General features: G+C 43.2%; 1 protein-coding gene across 1 annotated transcript in view; it reads right to left on the bottom strand.

Moving 5' to 3' along the window:
• The window catches only part of TBC1D5 (TBC1 domain family member 5), a 371,763-nt gene that overhangs the window by 39,932 nt on the left and 307,436 nt on the right, over positions 1–24,395 (bottom strand). Inside the window, exon 18 of the mRNA XM_019497895.2 lies at positions 7,738–7,837. Coding sequence (XP_019353440.2) covers positions 7,738–7,837 — 100 coding nt within the window. The remainder of the gene's footprint in view (positions 1–7,737; positions 7,838–24,395) is intronic.

Here is a 24,395-nt window from a genome sequence, read left to right as displayed (position 1 = left end):
ACCCTCAGGTCCTTTTCTGCAGAGCTGCTGCACAGCCAGGCAGCCCCCAGACTGGTGCATGGGATTGTTCCATCCTAAATACAGGACTTTGCACTTGTCCTTGTTGGGCCAAAAGGAATCTCAATTCTCCAATTTATCTAGGTCACTCTGAATGCTAGCTCTACCCTCCAGCGTATCTATTTCCCCCAGCTTGGTATCATCTGCAAACTTGCTGAGGGTGCACTATGTGCCATCTTGCAGGCTGTTGATGAAGACACTGAACAAAACCAGCCCCAGGACCAACCCCTGGGGGACTCCACTTGATACCAGCTGCCAGCTAGACATTGAGCCATTGATTACTACACTCTGAGCCCAATGCTCCAGTCAGTTTTCTATCCACCTTACAGTCTATTCATCCAGCCCATACTTCCTTAGCTTGCCTGCAAGAATGCTGTGGGAGACCATATCAAAAGCTTTACTAAAATCAAGGTACAATCACCTCAAAAGAAAGCAATCAGGTTGGTCAGGCATGACCTGCCCCTTGTGAATCCAGGCAGACTGTTCCTAATCATCTTTTTTCTCCTTCAAGTGCTTAGAAATGTATTCCTTGAGGATCTTCTCCATGATTTTTCCAGGGACTGAGGTTAGGCTGACTAGTCTGTAGTTCCCTGGATCCTCCTTCTTCCCTTTCTTAAATATGGGCACTGCGTTTGCCCTTTTCCAATCATCCAGGACCTCTCCTGACTGCCATGAGTTTTCAAAGATGACGGTCAATAGCTCTGCAATCACCTCAGCCAACTCCCTCAGCATCCTCAGGTGCATCCCATCCAATCCCATGGACTTGTACACGTCCAGCTTTTCTAAGTAAACCCTACCCTGTTATTTCAGCACTCAGGGATGCTCAAATTCTCCCCAAATGCCCAGTGCAGTAGTATGGGAGCTGACCTTGCCTGTGAAGACTGAGGCAAAAAAAGGCATTGGGCACTTCAGCCTTTTCTGCATCCAGACTCTCTTCGTGTTCAACTAACACAACAAACTCAGTTTCACATCAAACTTAAAGGAAACTCTGAAACACTTCAAGCAGTCCCTGTCCATGGGATAAGAGATATTATGGTAGCATTTTGGTTCAGTTCCCAGAGACCAGTTGGTCATGATCTGCTTTAAGATATCAGACAGAGGTCAAATTTGTCTTATAAAAACACTCTATGAAGGTATCTGGAGATATTCTGAACTTTCTAGGATGGTGTTTTTCTTTAGGAAAGAATGAAAATTCTTTAAAGTGTGAAAGTTCATAAGAAATTCAACTTTTAATTATAATATTAAGCAAGTAAATTAAATCTTTGTGATGCACTGATTCTTGAGGTGCTCAAGTTCATTGGGCTACTTTACACAAATAAAAGAAAAACTTTGGATATTTTTTAAATGTGTGAACAATAATAGCACAATGTTAAGGATCCAAGAAAGAGAATATTATTTCCATAAGAAAAGGAGTGGTGCAGAGAAAAACAATATTGCTGTGATAATGTAGGGTAGTAACAGCAACGGTGAATACATTCCATCACCATCAGCTGCATTATTACCCTCAGTTTATATTACGAACAAAGCAAAACCCTTGGAAGGTAAGATGCATCTCTATTTTACAAATGGAAAACTTGAGGAAGTTGTGAATTTTTTTGTTTTTTCTTTTAAATTACAAAATTCTTGTGGCAGAGATGGGAGCAGAACCTATGTCTAGCTTTCTACATACCCTCCTGGTGCACTAATAAAAATCTCAAGATTGACAGTAAGAGGCATTAAGAGTCATTAGACCTCTCAACGTACTACCCTTTGTGGGAATTTAACAGTCCTTCTAATGGATGGAACCAAGAGTGGGAATATGCAGTGTTAAACTGGAAAAATAGGGTCACAAGTTTAAAGCTTTATTCATTTACTTGCGTAAGTCAGGGATCTTAACTATTTCTCTTAATTTTCAGTACAGGAATAGAATTTTACATTCCTGCACATAAGAATTTATAATATTCATAGCACATCATTCATTTCCATGGTAACATACTGACATAATACAAACATATAATTATGTCGTCACTGTGTGGTGCAGCAAGAAAAATAGATGAACGCTTAAAAAGGAGGCTTTTGTATAAATATGCAAACAAAAATTGCCATTCTAACCCATCTGTTCCTTCTTCATGTTCTATGGAAAAAAATATAATGTTAGCAATCTCCTTCCTCCTCAACCCCGCGGCAACAAATTAACATGTTTAGGTAATGAAATATGATGTCGTCATATGGTGGAGTAGAAAAATCTTGCAGGAAATTTTATTTAAATAAAATCTTGTTTGTAAGTATTTTTACATAAAAAGAAGATCCACATTTCTGTGGAGTATAATTTAAAAATGATTACTAAAGGTTCAAAAGCTGAAGGAAGTTATAGAGCTGTAACAGTAGTTTTGATTAAAATAAAATATATATCTGTTAAGTAAACATCAGCAGTTACTTGTTGTCATACACTTAACCAAGTACTAGGATAAAATGGCATATCATGTTAATGAAACTTATAAGGAAAAAAATAATTCTGCAGTTACTAATCATTTTTGAGATACAACACTCATTTATTCTACAAATGACATAATTTTGTGATGAACCACCTTTCCTACAAGCAAGGGTGATTTACTATACTTTCTTCAAGTGTGAATTGCAAACTACTCAATACAAATCTAGGAAAGTTTAGAATATTATAAAATTCATCCGTGCAAGTAGCATTCCTTGACCACATTACATTTTGATTAAAATCTGTATTTTATGGAGTTAACAAGGCACATATAAGAAGTATTAGTAATTCACTGTTATGTCTCCCCAAAAGTATTTGATGATATCAAAGACAGGGTTTCTCTTTGATGTGGTCCTTAAGAACTGGTTGTTGACCTAATGCTATTCAATATTTTTATCAATTATCTATATCAGTGGTTCTCAACCTTTTTCCCGGGGGGGGGGGGAGGGGGCTGGATAGGTTGTGCCTGGTCCCCCTGTGAACTGGATCTAGCTGGTGGCCCCAATTCAGCTCCCAAAGCAGGCATGACGGGGCCCTATCTGGATGCATGGAGCGGGGAGGGGGCAGCCAAGCCCCAATCCAGCTGAATGGAGGGCAGGGGCATTCCTCAACCCTGATTCAGCTGTATAGAGGGAAGGGATATGGCCTAGCCATATATTGCTGTTGGGAGAGAGGGGCATGGGATTCTGGCAATGGGGGGGGTGGGAGGGTGGCAGTATCAATGGCCACTGCTCCCCTGCCACCACATTTCCTGACCTATAGGAAGCCCTGTGGACCAGATGCTATGGCTCACAGGCCATAGTTTGAGCATCCCCTCATATAGATAATGCTAAAGTTGTTACTGGTAAAGTTTGAAGATGCTACAAAGACCATATATAAGCATTACATTTCTGCCAGGAGAATCACCACTCTCCTGTTAGAAGCTACAAGCATACAGGGTTTCATTCAATTTCTCCAAGGGGAAACATCCCCCCTCCACAAGAAAGATCTTCCAGGTTGACATTCTTGCAAAACTGAATGCCTGTATGCTCCCCCTGCCTTGAGTCTGGTTTGGGAGGGTAGGGGAGCATTAGCAGCTGCTCCCTGCCCCTTCCCTAAACCAGGCAGTCTCCAGTTTGGGGAAGGCGGGGGAGTTCCTGGGGGTTGCGAGTGCAGACTTTGAATGTGCCATGTGGGGGCAGAGGGGGAATGGCTCCTGCTCCTCATCATGCCTTCCCCAGACTGATCTCCAGGGAGGGCATGGAGTGCAGGCGGGAGAGGGGCAGCTGCAGGCTGAATGCTTGTATTCCTCCCTCTCCCAGAACAGTTTCTGGCAGTGGAAATTTGTCTAAAATTTGTCCAAAATTTCCACTACTAGAAATGAAAACCTATTTGAAGCTCGAAGCTTAATGGGGTAGCAGGGAATGAAAAGGACAAGTCAGTTACTGAGTAATTTAAGTTGCTTTGTTAAATGGTCACAATCCCAAAAGCCTATTTTAATAGTCATGTTCAAGGAAATGAATAGAGAATAAAAAACACAAATTATACCAAATGGCATGAGATTGTCTTGGGTTTCAGGATTTATGGTAGTGGTTTTCAACCTTTCCAGACTCAAGGAATCTCTCCGAAAATGCCAGCTCCTGGCTTTCACTAAGCTTTTGATTACAGAAAAATAATGGAACAAAGAATTTAGAAAGAACACAGCAGGTCAGAATGACATTAACATTACGGATATCTATTTGAAATCTCTGGGTTTGTCTTGTGAATTATGTCTGCACATCTAACACTGCTACTATTACATGATACCATGGGGCACCCTGGAAATCTCAAGACACCCTAGGGTGCTGTGGCATCCTGGCTGAGAATCACCAATTTACAGGTTGTTGATTGTTACTTCAATCTGAGCTTTCAATGCATAACTCTGGTCAATAGGTGCAATTCTTGACGTTTAAGAGGATGAATATCACATAAAAACTGAGATTTGATTTTTGCTTCTTTATATAGCAAGACTGCTATCATTTTAGAATAATGTGTTCAACTATGGAGACACTACTTCAAAAAAGATGTGGATGTACTAGACAGAGTTCAAAAGATCTTCAGGCTGGGAAACAAGCTATACAATGTGAGGCTTAATGTGCTCAAACTACTCAGTTTATCAAAAGGAAGGTTGTGAGATGGCTTGATCACGTGTAGTTAGGTACTTATATGCAATAGTGAGGGCTTTTCAACCTTGCTGCCAACAGCATGACAAGATTCGATGGCTGAATCTAGACAAAGTCAACCTTGAAGTAAGAAGCAATATGCTAGTAGAAAGCGTGATTAAACATTGGAACTTTATCCAACTTTTGCAAGATGCTCCATGTTCTGTGTGCATGGGAGGAGGGGGTGAGGTAGAAGAACTGTGGTGACTTTCTGGCCTGCCAGTTCGAATCTGAGGCTGTGAAGGCCCTGCTCATTCTCTGTTCATATGTCAGAGAGAGAACAGGATTTTATTTTTCTGCCTTCCTCTAAAGCATCAAGGAATTGGCTACAACTGGTGATAGGACCCCAGGTGGGGTAATCACTGTGTGGAAGCAGCACAGATAATTCTCTCTCAGATGTGTGGCTGATAGGTCTCACTCACATGCTCAGGGTCAAAGTGAAAGACAGATTTTAGGTCATAACTGAATTTTCCCCTAGGTCAGATTGTCAGGTGCCTTTGAAATGTTTCTCCTTTTGCAGCATGGGGCATGATTTACCTGCTAGGATCATCTGGGCATTTCTCACCTAACCTAATAAATTTCCTGCCATTGCAGAGATCTCAGGCACTAGTGAAACCTTATTTTCTCCTATGTTCTACTTGTAGCATAACAGGTTGCAGACTGAAATCCTTTCATTAACTAGGTCAAGACTAAGGGCATGCAAAATACAGAAGATCAGAATAGATGGCTAATGTTCCCTTGTGGCCTTAAAATCTAATCAATTATCTACAAAGCCAGAGGTGGTCAAGGGTAGGCTTATGCTCCATGGCATTGTAGTTTGGAGACTGAAATAATGGACAATGAGAAAACCTAACATGCTTGGTTAGAGACTTTTTGAAATGTAAATGAAGTGAGAAATGATACAGCCTGTATCCAGGATCTAACAGGCTGAGCAGAGCAAGGGAGGTAACAGATGGAGGTTCCAAGTGAACCTATATGTAGAAGTCTTTTCTTATGTGTAGATAAAAAAGTAGATACCTGGGGAAAGAACTGAAGTAGTGGCAGCATTGTGAAATCAAAAAACTTTGGCCTACGATAAAACTTGACGGTGGAAAAAATTAACCAATATTTGTCTGACAAGTCTGTGCAGACTTCTGACCACTGCAGTTAGAATCACAGAATCACAGAAAATAAGGGTTTGAAGGGACCTCAGGAGGTCATCTAGTCCAAACCTCTGCTCAATGCAGGACCATCCTCAACTATATCATTATAGCCAGGGCTTTGTCGAGCTGGGCCTTAAAAACCTCCAAGGATGGAGATTCCACCACCTTAGTATCCAACCTAAACATGCCTTCCTGCAACTTGAGTCTATTGCTCCTTGTTTTGTCATCTGTCACCACTGAGAATAGCCTAGCTCCATCCTCTTTGGAACCACGCTTGGGTAATTAGAGGCTGCTATCAAATTCCCTCAGTCTTCTCTTCTGCAGACTAAATAAACCAAATTCCCTCAGCCGCTCCTCAAAAGTCATACGCTCTAGCCCCCAAATCATTTTCATTGCCTTCCACTGGATTTTCTCCAACTTGTTCACATTCTTTCTATAGTGGGGGGCCCAAAAATGGACACAGGGCTCCAGATATGGCCTTACCAGTGCAGAGTAGAGAGGAATAATTACTTCCCTAGATCTACTAGGCAATGCTCCTACTAATGCAGCATAGTTCCTGATGTTGCTAGAGTTGTTACAGCAGCAAAAGCATTTGTGCCTCAGAGCTGGAAAAAATCGTACCAGAGCCTGCTTCTATGTCTGAAAAAGAGGCACTTCAGGAACATACATTTGATTTTATCTCTGCAGTCTGGTCCAGAACCCTTGGTTGGAAAAAGTTTCTAGGTTGTACTTGGACCATCTAATCTACTAAACATGTACATGTCATACTAAAGTATTCCCCATCCCCGCCACCCCCCCCCCCCCCCCGCAAATAGTTCAGTATTTTAAAGATACCCCTTTCTTGATTTTGATCTCATGTATGTTGGTTTAGCTGACATACAACTTCAGTCCACTTATACCTATGATACTAATTGCACATAATTAAGATTAGAATCAGGCCCTTAAGATTAGAGGTTCATAATGTACTGTCAAAAAAACTGATTTCAGACTATAAAGAAATACTTATTTTCTAGCTATGCTAGTTTTTGAGATAAGGGCCACTAAAATTAAATGGGCATTTAAAGCGGGGTAAGGGAGAAGACCATTGGGATGATATGGTTTTATGGTCTCCCAACTTGCTAGAGTTAGATAAAAAGCTCTATTACCTAAAAGATTCAACTTTTAAATGATGTAAAGGTTTTACTTCCAGCAATAGCAGTGCTTTTTTCCACTGAAATGTGACTAAATATAACAAGTCCTGGTTCAAAATGATTTTAACACAGAGCATTTATCAGAGCACTGCTAAAAACAGACATCTTAGGCTAGCCCCAGGTTTTTTTCTGCCATTTGCTTTGCTGATATGTAAATTCAGTAACTTCTACCACTGATCCTGCTCCGAACATATTGACTGCTGTATTGGTTAATTTCTCTTGATGTCAGAGGAAGAACTGGCACAGGAGATCAGAAACTTGCCTGAAATAAGTGGGGCAACACATACATTGTTATATAATGAAGGTAATCACTACGCATGGGATTTTCTAAAACGGCTGCTTAATGTACCAAAGATCACTCTGCTAACTGAACTGGAGATGGACTTGTAAAATGACCTATGACTTGTAAGATGCCTTTTAGAAGACAAGAAATCTTAGGAATAAAAAAATGCCATGTGTCCTAATATGTCTGCTCTTTATCCATACTTTCTTCAATTGGCTTAAAAGATTCAACATTTAAAAGCAAGAAAGTATAAAGACAGAATAGTTAGAAACATCTGGTACAGTAATTCAGTTTACTCCTAGACTTGCAAAGCCATAAGCTGTGTACTACATTAGTAATTCTTTAGTTCTAGTACAGGGATAGAAAGAGCCTTTCCAAAGATTTACAGCCTAAATAACCAAGGCAGTTCACTTACCAAGATGTGTGTTCATCATCTTTGCACAGTATTTACACATGGCTTCTAGGTCATTTAGCTGTCCTTGGAGAAATGAAATTTGGGCCTCTAGTTCTTCCTCCTGTAATTAAAAGGATAAAATGTTAAAGAAAACTAATATACACAGGCAAAAAAATTAATAAGCAAAGCCCTTAAAAGGTTTAGAACATTCCAGTGGTTATGGCTTCATTTTTTGCTTGTTAGTAAATCATGAAAACAAGAGAACTGTTTCTTCTTTTTTATTTTTTAGAGGAACTGAAATATTTTTTACTTTTCTCATTATTTTGCACGTGGTTTTTGTTTTCTGCCATAGTGGTTGTTAATAATGGCTAAAAATTAAAAATGCAGCAGAATTCCAGGTTATTGTGCCATGAAATATTAATAATTTTATTTAATTTGGTGGGATAATAGATTTGTTTCTTGGATAAATATGTATTTTGGCTAGTACAAATCCAATACAGTGGAAATATGAGAGTCAGAAAACTACCAAAATTAAGGAAACTTTGGACAGAATAAACATTCTATGAACCCCTTAAATGCCATGCTCTATTTGTAAAAAAACAAACAAACAAAAAAAAGATTTGTATTCCCATGGTAGATCAATTGTGGTTCCATATGCACTTACGCTTGAGTAGGGGGTATTCCCATGGAGAAAAAAGAAGGTTCAGCTTTCCAATACAGGCTACTCAGCAGAGATGTCCCAGATCAGAGCACTGGCTCCCAGACCTTTGAATGCCCTATAGCCAATAAAAGCATCTCCACTATTCTGAGCCAACAGAATCCAAAATGATACTGGTTTAAATATATTTTCCGTGCTACCAATCTATTCTTGAGGAGACTATTTTCTGCTAGATCTTACAAAATTATATCTCATTTCACATGACTATTTGGAGTTAAGCTTTTATTTTACACCATCCTAAGCTATTTTTCATTGGTTTACACCATTAGAAGTAGAGATGAGAGTTTCATTTCGACTCCTACATGCCCTTGTCTTGACACTTATGTTGTAAGTTATTAGCAGCTGCCATCAAAATGGATCTAGTTAAAACTGATAAGTGTCCTTGACATTGTTTTCAAGCAAAATGGAGGAGCAATTAAATGTCCTTGCTAAGGTGACAGCTAAGCTCATGGAAACCACTATCCAAACCACTAGTCAGCATGCCGGGACCTGAGCAAAGGCTTAGTGAGGGCAAGTGGGTTTCCCTGATGTCTGCTTGCAAATGCACCACTGGCTGGAGCTGGGCATATGTGAAAAAAAGAACTAGAAAACCAAAAGAAAAACCAACAGAAAGCTAGAAAAGCTGTTAGAATGTGCTCCTGGCATGAAAGAGAGAGAGAGAATTCTTTAAGAAGGATACAACTAAGATGACAGAAATGGATTTTCTGGAAATGAAAACTGCCTGGTGTCATTTGTTCCTGCTTTGTTTAGGAAAAACAGGGCTTTGCGTATTCTCTTAAAATTGCACCAAATAAATATCTGACTTCTCTGTCTAGCAAAAATACCATGGCAAAGCCTCAAATATTGGCTAACTACTGGGATAAAGAGCACCCACACAGCATGCCAAATTAACACGTTAAGCAAATCATTTTAATTTTTGAGCGCCAATGACTAAATTAGGAAGTTTTTACATGTGCTTTGGGGATGGGGAAGGGAAGGGGTGCTTTAAATTAGAGCAGCTCTGAGAGCCGCTTTAATTAAAGCTCACACAGCATCTTCTGCATCAGCATCCCTGCACTTCAAAATGGTGGTGGGAGCACTTTAATTAAAGCTCACTGAATGAGCTTTAGTTGAAGTGCCCCCACAGCCCTTTTGAAGTGTGGGGACGCTGATACATGAGACATGGAGGCTGCTAGAGGCATGCTAAATAACATGTTCCAGCAGACTCAATGAATCAAGTCTGTTCTGACATGCTGTAATTACAACACGTTGGAGCAGTCTCCCTGCACATTTACAGGCACCCTTAGTAACTCAAAGTCAACAGGACTAATCACTTGTTGCTAGTTAAATGGAAGCTTCAGTATTTGCTAGATCAAGGACTCTATGTACATGCTAACTTGCTGTCTGTCTGGGAAAAGGAACAAATGGAGAGGGTGCCTTTCATATGAGAAAGGAGTGGCATTGCAAGAGTGGCAGGGGTATGCCTTGGCCATTATCTTTAGTTACTGTCTCTAAGATGTAGCTATGCTAGCCTGAAGTCAGGGAGAATGCAAGGCAAGGCGGCACCTCAGAGCCTCACTCTTGCAGAAAGGTATAAGCTTTCTGAATGAGTTAGAACAGGGGTGGGCAATTATTTTGGCTGAAGGGCTGCTTAATAACTTTTGGTGAGCTGTTGAGGGCCACAAAGGTAACCCTTTCCCTTGACAGGTGCTCTGCTCCCTGATCGCCATCCTGGGACTGAAATCCTCCCACCTAACCCCTGACCTTAGCCACCAAAAGCCCCTTCCCTTGCCCCTAGAAATATTTCTTGGGGGGTGGGGGGGTGCCATCCTGGAACTGGAAAAAAAGCCAAATCATACACTAAAAAGTCAAACATCTATCATAACATTCATTTTAATTTTATTTAAAAAAATGTCCTGACTTATGTGCATTTCCATAGCGTATATACAGGAGACTGCATAATAGCTCAAAACAAAGTCTTATTCTTGTATATTGTATGTGAAGGAGTGCGTGGGGTGTGGTTGTGGGGTGGATACAGGGTGTGTATGTGTTTGTGTGGTGTATGCGGTATTTGTGGGAGGACACTGGATTTGTGTGGGGGGAGTATGTGTGTGTACGTGTGTGTGTGTGGGGATTTGGGGAGATATGTGGGTGGGGTGTGAGAGGGTGTAGGGTGAGTCTGGGTATATTTGTGGGGGGTGTGGGTATGCGTGGGTGTGGGGTTTGTGGAGGTGTAGGTGGGGGGGGTGTGGGCCCACTTGTCACACACCCAGCCATGGCGCACAGCCTGCACTGCTGACTGTAGCAGCTGCTACCGGCAGGCTCTTGGCAGGTGGAGCCCCCCAGTGGTGCTCTACTTGAGCCCTGGGAGCTTCATGTGGCAGCACAGAGCTGGCCAGCCCATTGGATAGAGCACTGGACTGACTGAAGCCCCACATGGTGGTACAGAGCTGGCCTGACCTGATGGTGCGCAGCTCCCCACTAGAGTGCAAGGAGCTGCAGGGAGTTGTGTGCCATTGGACCGAGTGGCTCTGTGTCTCCATGTGGGGTTCCCAGCACTCCAGCAGGGAGCTGCATGTGAAAGCCCAGAACCAGCCCAGCCTGGCCCGATGGTGCATGGTTCCCACCTGCAGTGCTTGGAGCCCCACATGGTGGCATGGAGCCAGCCCAGGCCGGTCCAGCTTGAAGGTGTGCAGCTCCCAGCTGCAGTACTGGGAGCCCCAAGTTCTGGCACAGAGCCAGCCTGGCTTGGCCTGATGGTGTGCAATTTCTGGGTGGAGTGCCAGTAGCCGCACGTGGCATTACGGAGACTGCTTGGCCCAGCTGTACGTGGCTCCCTGTGTCTCCCGGCTAGAGAGTATGGGGAGCCCCACAGAGGTGGAAGCACAGAGCTGTCCTGGCCTGGCCTGATGGTGCATGACCTCTGAAACCCCACACCTCCTGTTGGCTTTCACAGAGGAAGCTATAGCTTGGTAATAATTCTTTTCTGGAGGGTCCCCACAGGCTGGGTAGCATGGCTTGGAGGGCTGGATCTGGCCAACGGGCTGTATTTTGCCTGCCCCTGAGCTAGAAGCTAAGGTGCATCCTTGTCCTGCCTTCTGTCTGTCCTGTTCTGTAGTAACACTATATGTTTTGAATATTTTAAAAATTTGAATGCATTTCAAAACCAATGCAGAAGGACTCAAATTAGTGCAACTGAACTAGAAAATACCATTCTGAAAATAAAGGTTCAGATTCACTGGTGATAGAATTAAAACATTAGACCAGGTGCTGGTGACAAGAAGCAACTGATTCAGGAAGAGATTCCTTGGAACCTTACAATTTAAGTGCTGAAATGTCACTGGATACCAGTAATAAAAGTAAATAAAATAAAACTTTATAGGGAAAGACTGATAGACATGGTATGGGGGTAAGTGCCAGAAGAATAGGAAAAAAAAAAAAAAAAAGATACAGGAAAAGTCAGTGAAAAAGTCAATAAAATTCACAATTCACATACACCAAGTAGTTTACTGAAAAAGCAAAAAATATTATAATTAGTTGCCTCTATTCTTGCAGCACATGCTAGAAACAAATATAGACTGTATAAAGGAACAAGAAGTGCTCCACTGGATTGAGACCAGGTCAGACTTGGATATCAAAAAAATTATCAAGTCATCAAACTGCAGGGTCAGGCAGGGTTCCTCCCAGCATTCTGCAGGCAACTGAAAGGCAAACTATTTTCAAATCTGATAGCATGGACCACTTATCATTTTCAACATAAGTCAAAAGATGATGTTTAAAACAGAATTCATACTTGACCACTATTTTAGGCCTGAATTTTTAAGGCATCACTTCCTGTTGAATACCAAAGCTGAGTTCCCAGATAATGCACAGTGGGTAGATCTATACCAGGGATCTTGACAAGGACAACCCCAAACACACTCTGTCCTCCACAAAACACACAAGCTCCAAACTAGGAAATCTTTTGGTGAGGCTGCTTCACCATGTTCCTTCAGGATTGCTCTTAAGACTTGGATCTCCAAGGTGCTTTAGAGTGGAAGACACCTCAGCATTATCTTCCCCACACAGTTCCAGGTTTGGAGTGTGCATGGAATGGGTGGACACGTGCTTGAAGTGCCCTTGCCAGAACACACCTTGCTGCAAAACAGACACACCCTTTATTTGTATTAGTATAGTAATTCTCATTATTCCTCCCTTTATAAGCCCTTTGCTGATAAGAGAAACCAAGACCAGTACTCCCTCAGAGCTTTCTTAATGTATATGTTCATGCACAGAACTACGGTCCATGATTTCATAGTAAATCATTGAAAGACTGCATTACAAAATCCAGTATTTATGCATGAAGTACTTTAAGGCTAGGGACAGATATTCAAAAAGCTGGAGCCTGAATTGATTCAATCTTTGCAGGTTAGTCTAACATGCATAGATCAAACCAATTTGCAAGTGAACAGACATTCACATTTAACTCCAGAAATGCAGGCACATACCTGCAGTGGCCCAGGGCAGAAGCCAGGGGGTGCTAGAGTGAGTCCTTGGCTGGAGGGAAAGGGCATGGCTAGACCCAGGCAGGCCTGAGTATGAATGGGGAAGGTTTGAAACCCCCACCATGGCTTGCAGGTCTGCATGGAAGGGGAGGAGGAAAACAGGCCCTGTAAGGGGTCCCCAGCCCTCCACCCCCACACACATGCTTGCTAGCAGGAGTGGGGGAGGGTCTTGCAGGTTTAATCCCTGTCTTGTAGGGGGGCAACACTGACCCCCACCCAACTGGCTGCACTGCTGCAGCAGGGGTCAGCAGTAAGTTGCGCTCTGTAACTAGCCTTGGCTCCCCCCACTTCAACCAGGTCACATCCCCCTTCCCCGCCCTCTCCCTGCAACCAGATGGCCACTCCTTCGAGGGACTTGGCCCAGGGTATTGTGTTGGTGCCTTCACCACTGCTGCCTGCAATGGGGAGATTAAACTATCCCCTTCCCCTCAGGCTATTGGTGTCTGCCTGCCACAGCCCTGGGTGCATGAGCAGAGCCTACTGGTGCCCCCTGCAATGAGGGATTAAACCCCTGCTTCCCCTCAAGTTACTGGGGTCTGACTACGCTCCTGCCGCTGGAGCAGTGAGGGAGGCTGGGGCTGGGGACTCCTGGCAAGTGCTGCTGCCCCCTTGCCAGGCAGACCCAACAGCACTCCAGAGCAGGGTTTCCCACCCCCACCCCTTTCTCAGCAGTGACAGTGTTCTGGCTAGGGAGGAGATGGGAGAGGCCAACCCTGCTTGGCTGGAACAGACAGCCTAGCCCAGTCCTGCCCAAGGCTGCAGAGTGTGCTGGGAGGCTGGAGGACTTTAATGTAAGTTAAAACAGGAAGGGGTCTAGGACACAAGTTCCATAAGCCAGTTTGACCTCAATCGGTTAAGTCTGATACTACATTCAACCAGACTGATCTCAAAGCAGTTTCAGACATTTTGAAAATGTTTTATGTGCACTGAACTTAGGTTTGTTACAGGTTTAAACCAGTGGTGTCTCTCAGGGATCAGCGCTTGGACTTATGCTCTTTACCATATTTATTAATGACTTGGATGAGGGGGTGGAGAGCTCAATGATTAAGTTTGCAGATGATACCAAGCTGTGGGGAAACACAGGTACATCAGAGGTTAGGGTAGAGATCCAGGACGACCTTGACAGATTGGATTTATGGGTGGAACGGAATCAGATGAGGTTTACCATGGAGAAGTGCACGATTCTTCACCTGGGTAGGAAGAACCTTCACCATAACTACACAATGGGTAGTAGTCCAATGGCTGGCACAGCATCTGAGCAAGACCTGGGGACCACGATTGACTGGAAGATGAACATGAGCCAACAGTGCAATGAGATTGCCAGACAGACAAAAAGAACTCTGGCGTGCATCAGCCAATGTGTTGCCAATAGATCCAGGGAGGTGGTCCTCCCTCTCTATTCAGCATTGGTGAGGCCATAGCTGGAGTACTGTGTCCAGTTCTGGGCACCACACTTCGAGAAGGATGTGGATAAGCTTAAGGAGGTACAAAGAAGGGCCACCCATATGATTAAGGGCATGGAAGATAGGCTGAGAGGTGACTTGATAGCTGCCTACAAGTATGGCAGGGGTGAGCATCAAGATCTAGGGGAACAACTCTTCAGGAAGGCACCTCAAGGGAGGACGAGGACTAAAGGACATAAGCTAATAAGAGGATAAATTCAGGCTGGACAAAAGAAAAAACTTTTTCTCTGTAAGAGTCACCAGAATCTGAAAAACACTTCCCCAGCAGAAGTGATACAGTCACCATCTTTGGAGGTATTCAATATGAGGCAGGACAAGCACTTTGTTGAGCTCATCTGAGCCCAATAATTTCCTGCCCATGGCAGGGGACCGAAATTGATGATCTTGCAGGTCCCTTCTGGTCCTTTGCTTGTGAGATTCAGTTTCTGATCACTTAAACTGGTTTAAATGTAACTTCTGTCCCTAGCCTGGGAGAGAGAGAGAGAGAGAAACCTAGAAACTTCTTTGTAACTGTGGCAAATCATAGCCAATTTCCAAAAGAACAATGGAAATACTTAAAGACTCTGCCAAAATCCAAATCCAGAACCTCTACTACTGAAGCATTAATGCTAGGCAAAGAGAGTGTTTGAATTTTTAATTTTTTTTTTTCAGTTATAAGAGCATTGTCTCGTGTCATTAATTCTAAAAATGGTTGAGTCTGTCCCATCATTTTATAAAAGGTAAAATTTATCTGCTGGCAATGGTTGCAAGGTTGTACAGGTGCTCTGCAATCTATTACTGGGTTACTCCTCACTTTTCAAGGATTTTTTTGGTTCATATTTTTGGATCTTAAACATTCTCTGTGTCTTTATCACATAGTGCCAGGAGTTTGGATGCTGAACTCTTGAGAACTCACTGTCCTCTAACTGCCCAGCCCATACTGAGATGACAAATTATAAATCATTATGAAAGGTCATTCATTTTCTGGGCAAGGCCCTTTAATCTTATTAACCTTAATAACTTTAATATAAAAATGGAAATGAAGACCTTCAGCTAAATCCTCTCTCAACATAAGAGAATCCTAAAATTTGTACTTCTTGTGAAAGCAAAAGGAACACCAGAACAGCACACCAAATTAACCCAAGTTCAGCAAATCGCATTATTTTTTGAGCACCAATTACTAACTTAGTAACTCAAAATCAACAGAACTAATCTCTTGCTGGTAGTTAAATGCAAGCTTCAGTGTTTGCTAGATCAAGGACTAAGTGCATGCTAATTTGCTGTCTGCCTGGAAAAAGGAACGAATGAAGAGGGCTCCAACTGAAATTAAATTTAAAAAGTAAATGATACCCAGGGTGGGTGCTTATAGTGCATGAGGTACCCATATGAGAGAGAGAAAAATTACAGGTGAGTAAATATATTTTACTTTTCTGCTTTGGTGGGCTGTCTGATATTCTGTGGACATGTCTACACATGCAATTAATGTGAAGTAATAAACCCTGGTGAATACTGTGCTGGAGTTTATTGCTCCTGGGCACTGTTGTTTATACATATGCCTGGGACTGAAGCACACTGAGCTGGGCTGGAGCAGCCCCAGCTGGCAGGAAGCCTGCGGGGTCAGCCTACCAGCCTGGGGCTGCTTCAACCCTGCTCAATGTGCTGTGAGGGGCTGGCTGGGGTATGAGGATGCTCCTGTGTGAGGCTAGATGGAAGGGAGCCAGTATTCAGTGACCAGAAGGGGGAAAATGTGACTTCCCTCTACTCGCTTTCCCTAACTGGCAACAAATCTGGCAAATTATAGCTGTATATCATAAAATATGAAAGAGCTGTATGGAATTGGGAAGGACCCCTTGGAGTAGACATATGTGAAAAAATATATCTAGGCACTGTTACACATGCTGACCTAATACATTTATTTTTTAAACTTATTACAATGTAGATGCTTAAATATTATGGTGATGTGCCATACATATGATGATAAATGAATGCACAGTTGAAAATTCCATCTGTTTTCCCCCTATTATTATTACTGCAGTATCATACTTGAGGTGTGTTTTTGCCCATCAAAATACATGCATTTGTCTTGTAAATTTGAATTTATATGCAATGGGAAAGTAAAACAAGTGTGAACGTAGAAAAATTATAGTACAGAATTAATACACAAAAAACAAGTCTTCCCCCAATTTTCTGATCGTATCGATGTTTGGAATAAGATGTTAAGTATTCTTAAACCCATACATTTCTGGAATGAATAAAGTACGTGTATTAAGTTTTAACATTCTCTCTCTAAAGTATTTAGCAAAATCTTATTAGAACCATCACATGGGCATGACATATTATGATGTTTTAAAAATTTTGTTCTCTCAGTGCTTGAATTTTAGTACACCCCTTTTATTAGTAATTCTCAACACATACCTAATATTATAAATTAATCTCTCTCCAAAATAAATTCTAATTTAGTTTAGGCTAATTATTTATTTTGCCACTTCAAACACTTGATATTATTCACAATTTTAAAAGCATATTTTTGTAGATATTTATGCAGGTAACGTAATGCACCATCAGCCACATTTTAATCTTTTCTATATGTTTGTTAAACATACTATCTCTGTTTCCAACTGTTACTTGCATTTTATTCACTTAGGATCAACTACATTCTTCTCTATTCCAAATGGCTATGACAAATGTGATTATGCAGTTTGGGAGTTGGGCATCTTATCTTTTAGGAACTCTGATTATAATGTTCAAAATGTAAGAAGGGTAATACTTAAGTATAGTAATTATGCAATGACTCTAAACATTTCCCAGTGTAAACATTTATATTAAGTTGCTGAAGAAACAGAAGTATAAGATCTGCTGATTTTATGGGGAAACTTGTTTTAATAGAACATAGAAAAAAATCCAAGGAATCCTAAATTTATACCTATAATTTCTCACAAGGAGGAAAGAAAACCACCTCGATTTAAAACGAAGCTTTACATATATGAAGCCACACACACACACACACACACACACACACACACACACACACACACACACACACACACACACACACACACACAGCTTTATTTTTAAAGTCCAGAGGGTTTTGTTTTCTTGTTTTATATTATATCTAGGTCTAGATCTATGCAATATATATTAAAATGAAAGTGTGTGTGTGCGCGCGCGCGCATGTGCGCACATATCTGTATACTGCTTAATTTTAAATCCAGGTGATTTTCTTTCCTCACTGTGACAAATTATGGTTATAAATGTAGGATGCCTTGCATTTTTTTCATGTTCTACACACACACACACGCACGCACGCGCGCATGCACACACATGCAAGAGAGAGGGAGGAGTGGGGACGGAAGAGAGAGAGATTGATCCAACTCCAGTTCCATTTTCTTATATTAGCAGAAATGAAAAGTAATTCAGAGAGTTAACTGACAGGATAGGATAAGGGGACAGCAAAGGTACAGACACTTTAGACGCAACAAAGGTACGTTACCACTTTAAGTGACTAAGAAACCTAAAGCATCAGCAAATCAACAAGCTGATGTTAGGCTACGGAGGGTATAACTCTGCATCAACTGCTTCTGAGTAGCTTCCTGTGTGCATGCTATAACCACACAGCAAATTTAAGATGAACTCTGGTAATTTATAGGGGTGTGTGAAATGGGCCGTATTCGATTTGGATTCAGCCCAAATTGGGGACAGTGATTCGATTAGTTGGTTCGGATCACTGTCCCTGATTTGATTTGGCCGAATCCGAATCTGAAGATTTGATGCCGGCCATAGATACAGCTCTAAATTTTTTTTCTACATACCTCAAGGTACCAGGCGTGGCTCATGAACGCTGCAATGGTGGGGCAGATAGAGCATCCCACAGGAGTGCGGCAGGGCCCCGCCGTGTGTTTAGCAGTGAACCCAGAAGTGGACTGGAAGTATACTCCAGCTCAGCGATCGGCCACGGGGGGGACCCTGAGTGCCCCCCCAGACTCAGGAGGCACCAGTTGCTGAGCTGGGGGGGGCCTGCGCACTTCCTGGAGGACTGGAAGTGCTTCTGGTCCACTTCTGGGTCTGCTACCGAGCATGCTGGGGAGCCCCCCATGCTCCTGTGGGATGGTCCATCTTCCCCATCACTGCAGTACTGATGAGCTGCCTGGTACCTTGAGGTATGTAGAAAAAACATTTAAAGCTGTATCTGTCTCTGAATCGTCGACTCTTTCCGAATCTCTCCAAATCGATTTGGAGGGTTCTGATTTGAATCAGAGACATTAAAGGGTCTCCTGATTAAATTCGGATTCAGAGACTCAGCCACTGAATTGGGTCGAATCTCCACTGAATCAAATCAGGGACCGAAGCTTCGCACAGCCCTAGTAATTTATTTCTCAATAAAAGTTATCTCAGAGCAGCTGATATCTGGAAAAGCCCTCTCTCTTTTCCCTTGTGGTAACTTGAACTTTGGATCCATTTTTATCTGAGTGATAAGCATTTGCCAGTCCACAAAAAACTTTTAGGGATTTGGGCTCCTTTGAAAATGGGTCTTAAGTTTCCAAGGCCCCTGGAAGATGTTAATATAATAGTGCAACTGGGATCTGAGGAATTTTATGCCATATCTCAAAAATCACGTGTCCTGTCATGCCAGATGTGCATGGTAGTATGAATGATTTTGGGAACACAGCATACATTTCTTCATATCCCAATTGCCAGGACCAAGCTGTCCAAACTGGGACTCATGGCTGTCCCTGGCTTGACCTTGATAATCAACACAGGGCAACTTCAGGTCCTAATTCAAGACCACAGGCTGATGCCCCAGATTTAGAAAGGGGCAGCTGTGTCCCAGACTCCAGGGGTGCCCTGTGCCCTAGTTCAGAACCTGGGGTTGTTCCATGCCTGAACCCAACAATCATGCGATCATCTGGATCAGACATAGGTCAGTCCGAGGTTTAGGAAATATGCCACATGCTCAATTTAAAGTCCACTATAAACCAGACACAAAAACCTTTGGGGCTGCTTTGCCATTTTATCACACCATAAATTGGCCTGTTGAAATTTATTGCACAATTAAAGCATTAATCACACAATAAATGTAATCTCTACTGAGGCCCTAGATGTCTTAGACATTTCTGAAAATTTACTCGTATTAAAAAAAATCACTCATGATTTTCAAATTGTATGACATCTTCCTTATCAGCTACTAACAAGCTTGTCCAATAACTTTAAAAGCCCTTGTTGCCTTCTGCCAGGAGATGGAACTCTACTAATGTTTCTATAATGAGATGAGTCACAATGTAATAATGTGTAATGATACATATGAGTTCAGCAGTTCTTAAATATCTGAGTTTCTGTCAGCCAGAAAAAGACTACAGTTTACTGGTTACCTCAAATATTTCTAATGTCTTCCTAACGGTCTCACCATTCTGTTCTGTATATCATTATATTAATCTCAGAAAGAAATACAGAGTTTTGGGGAATTTAATTCCCTAAATGCTTACAGGCCTTTCATCTGTATGACATGTCTCCTCTTTAGAGTTCTAGCAATTTACTCCCTGTATTTATTTTACCACAGTTTGCTTTATCTGAAATGAGTAGCATAAATTAAGATGAGAGAGTCGACTTTAAAGCTATCAGAGGGACTTTAAAAACCAAAAAAAATTAAAACAAACATGTCAAAATTTCAATATAAAATTTTAAAAACACAGGACAAAAGACAGAATATTTCTGACACTTACAGGCCTTTGATATGAGGAAAAGTAAATACTGTAGTTAAGTGAGGATGAATGCTGTGAAAATGCTGCAAAACTTTTAAAACATCTAAAAAGGACTTCCATAAACTTTGGTTTGATGACATGGCAGCTTGTTGGATTTAAATGTTTTCTGTCCATCTCAAGGGTAGAGTGACACTGAGTAATAAATGCATGCCGATTTCCAAATGTCCAAATTGATTTTGATTTCAAAACAGAATTCACATCATTCCATCAGAATGACAAAGTTTGGAAATCTTCTAAAATACAAACAGTTTAAGATCTATTCATTAAACTGAGTACATTTGACTCAAATTTCAGCAAAAGATTATTTGTTTATGTTAGGTCCAAAAAGCAAGCTGTTTTAGGGAAATACACATACATTCAGTAAGTTTCTAAATTCAACAATAAATTCAAATGTCTAAATTCAATAAATAATGTACTGTAAAATTGTATTTCTTAGGTGTACTTTGACTGTCAGTAACAAAATAGCATCATATTATAAAATGTTTAATTTGGAATCTATCTGAAATATGAAACACTAAATCAGATGAATACTGTGTTTGAATAGTATAATTGTAAGATTTCAAAAGTAATTTGGTCCATATGAAAAATTAATAGATGTAAAAGTCTAAGGTTATAAAATGTTCAGAACATACAAGGGAATTACTTTAACCAAAGGATAATTTGTCCACAATGCTAATGCCATGTCTATTTGTATTCTTATGCACATACTTTTCACTCCAGTCAAAACTAAGTCTCTAAAGCTAAGCATCTAAAATCAGTGCCTTGATTTTCTGGGGTGTGGAGTAAATATAAAGTCCGTTAAAAACAAAGGCACTTTTTATTCTTCCAAGATGATATGCAGTTAAGACAGTGCTTTGCAGCCTTTTGTTGGCAGCAGCTGGAGCTTGAGACCTGGCTGCGGCTGCAGACCCAAAGTCTCTGTCCCTTGGAGCAGCTAGCTGTCAGTACCCACTCTTGCTACAGATTTCTGATCCCTCTACAGCAAGGGAAGCATGGATGCAGTGGAGCAGAAGACTCCACAGGGGAGGGGAACACTGTGGATGAGACTGGTGGAATGATGCAGCTCCATGCCACAAATCCCCTTGCTGGACTGGACCTTTGCAGACTGGGTCTGGATGTTACATTTACAGTGCTACAAACTGTGAACATACAGACATGCAAGCAGTCTGTAGCACTAGAAACATGGCCCACATACAATGGAAAAGTAGAAGTTTGAAACAGGAAATTCTGTTGTGCTAAATATTTTGTGATGCTACATGTAATGGCTATCTTTAAGACTCCCAGGATCCCAGAGTTTTCAGCTCTCCTCCTCCCCCCTCCAAAGGGGAAGGAGGAAAGGAGAACAGGTGACCCCCTGCTAACCCACCCAGACACAAGGGCTAGGAACAAACGTTATACATAAACTGGTTTAAGTAACCAGAAACTGTTTTAAACCTGTAACAGAACAAACGTTCAGTGCACATTAACCAATTTGAAAATGGCTGAAACTGGTTTAAGATAAACCTGGTTGAATGCAGTATCAGACTTACCTGATTGAGCTCAAACAGGTTTATGCAATGTCTGTCCCAGACCCTTTCCTGGTTTAACTTAAACCAGAGTCCTCCAGCATCCCAGATGCTTTGCAGCCTTGGGCAGGGCAATCTGCTCCACAGCAGAGCTGGCCCTTCCATTCTGTTCCCTAGCTGGAGCTCTGGCAGAGACTGCAGACACAAGCATTTGCCTGGCTGCTCACTGCCGCCGTGCTTGCTCCCTGCTTGGGGCAAGTGGTGGAATAAGCCCCCCTCCTGCCTCCTCCACTGGGGGTAGGGGGAATAACCTCTGTTCCTGCCCTCCCCACCCAAGGGGCCCTGCTAGCTGGCATCTGGCTGTGCCCTCACCTGGCCACTGCAGCTGGAGGGGGCAGGACCTTTGATGGGGGCAGCAGCTCCTGTAATAGCGTCGGGGAGCATGAGCCCCTTCCTGGCGGGGGTCCTCTGCAGGGTGGGCAGAGTTGCAGTGAACTGCACAAGGCAACACCAGGGCCTGGAGGGGCCCATAGGCCTTCAAGTCCCTACTGTCCCCCCAGTGCCATGGTCTGTAGCAGCTTTCCCCGCCCTGCAGCGCAGCCCTCCCCTGCCATGAAGGGGCTTGCGCTCTGGGAAACTGTGATAGGGGCTGCTGCCCCCATCATGGTCACTCCTCCCTCGCCACTCCAACAGCCAGGTGGGGGTGGGGTCAGACGCTGCCAGCAGGGCCCTCTGGGGTGGGCAGGGAGCGGGGTTATTCCCCCCTCTGCCCCTGGGGCACCACAGTGGGTTCTGACCACCCCGGCTGCTGCTGTTGGGCTTAGACCAAGCAAGTGGTGGAATAATCCCCCTCTGCCAGACACTGGACAGAGGAGGGCAGAAGGGGCTTATTCTGCCACTTGCCCCAAGCACAGAGCGAGCGGTGTCTTGGAGGGCCCTGGCCCCCTCCAGGCCCCGGTGCTGCTGCACACAATCTGCCACAGCTCTGCCCTCCCCACAGGGGGCCCCCTACTGGGAAGGGTCTCGCCCTCTCTGACACTATGACAGAGGCTGCTGCCCCCATCAAGGGCCCTGCCCCCTCGCTGCTGCAGCGGCTGGGCAGGGGTGCAGCCAGATGCCAGCCAGCAGGACTCCTGGGGAGGGCAGGGATGAGGGTTATTCCCCCCTCCCTCTGGTGTCCAGTGGAGGGGACAGCAGGTGGCTTATTCCACTGCTTGCCCCAAGCAGGGAGCAAGTATGATGGCAGAAGCAGAGGGCAGACCTGGCTGCAGTCCCCTGAGGCCAGTGGGGATTATAGGAGAGAATAACCCCCTCCCTGCCCAGTTTGCCTAAGAGGCCGTGCCGGCCCGCTACTGCAGCAATGAGGGGGAAGTGCCCAGCAGACCCAGCTTGGGTCCTTGCAGGTGGGACAGGGAGGTGGGAATTAAATACCTCTCTGGCCAGTTCAGCCCAGACTGGCCACGCCTCCCCCCAGCACACCTCCCCTGCAGCAGAGCGTGCCTCTAGCAGCCTCCTGCCCTGAGCAACTGAAGAGGCATATGACCACATTGCCTCAGTCCAGAGAGAATGTCTGTACTGTTACAAACTGGTTCAACCTAGGCAGGTTAGACTAACCTACAAAGGTTGAATCAATTCAGGCTCCAGCTTTTTGAATGTCTCTCCCTAGCCAAGCTGTCGGAGAGCCCTGCTGGGACCCTGCTACTACCACCACAACTATTATAGTGCTGGGTCTTATCAGTGCTCTGGTAGCAGCGGCAGTAGTGCTAGCACAAGTTGCTAGCACAAACCAGTGTTCTGGCAATGGCAGCATCATTACCCAGGGAGGTGAGGGTGAGGGCAGCAGTTTTAATTGAACTTCCTACTTCCAGAGGCAGCAAAGGGCTTTCTTTAATAGCAGCTGCCACCTGATTACTGAAAGGCTGCCCCATTCCCTGGCATGGGAAAGAGCAGCCTATCAGTGATTGGGCTCCCCTAGGGGTAGAGACCTAAGCAGCAGCTCTATCACCTATAAATGAATGGTTGCCCAGTCTTAACATGCAACAACTTCTAATCAGTCAGACGAGCCATATATCTCAAAATAATTGACTCCATTTTCTACCTCTGCCAAAACTAAGCCTAGTGGGAGAATGTAGGGCACCACACTGCATCACATAAAAAGGCTACTAGTCTACACAAGAAGGCTACTAGATGGCTCCGAAGCCTTTCCATTTAAAGTGCTCCTACCAGAGGAGAAAGAGGAGGAGGCTTTCAGGTATGTTTCAGGAATAGAACAGAACAAATAGCGTCTCTGGCAGCAACAACAAATTCCAGTGGCTGGATAGACATCTAAAATTAAACATGATCTAAAGTTAAATAACTATAAACCTTGTCGTATGTTCTATTGTGACTTAAAACAATTATTTTAATACTCTTGTAACAGGACATGCATTTATATGAATATTTTTTCCTATAACCCTGTAACTAGAGACCTACCAAAATCCTAATTTTCACAGAAACAGCAAATTTGGTGGGTCCCCTGTGAAAAAGCATGGGTATTGCAAAAAAGCTGGAAAACAGCCAGCAAGTGGCGGGGGGCAGGGGAAGGGAAGGGACGGGACCTGAAAACAGAAGAAAGAAGCCCTGGCATCCTAAAGCATTGGGGGGGGGGGGGGGGGGGGAAGAGAAGAGATTTTTTGCGGTGGAATACGGCAGCCTTCCTCATGTCTCTGATTATCCAAGGTGTCCCACTCCAATCA

This window comes from Alligator mississippiensis, chromosome 5 (genome assembly GCF_030867095.1).
Source record: "Alligator mississippiensis isolate rAllMis1 chromosome 5, rAllMis1, whole genome shotgun sequence".
Taxonomy (NCBI): Eukaryota; Metazoa; Chordata; order Crocodylia; family Alligatoridae; genus Alligator; species Alligator mississippiensis.
Note: the sequence above shows the minus strand (reverse complement) of the source record. Positions and strands in the feature narration are given on the sequence as shown.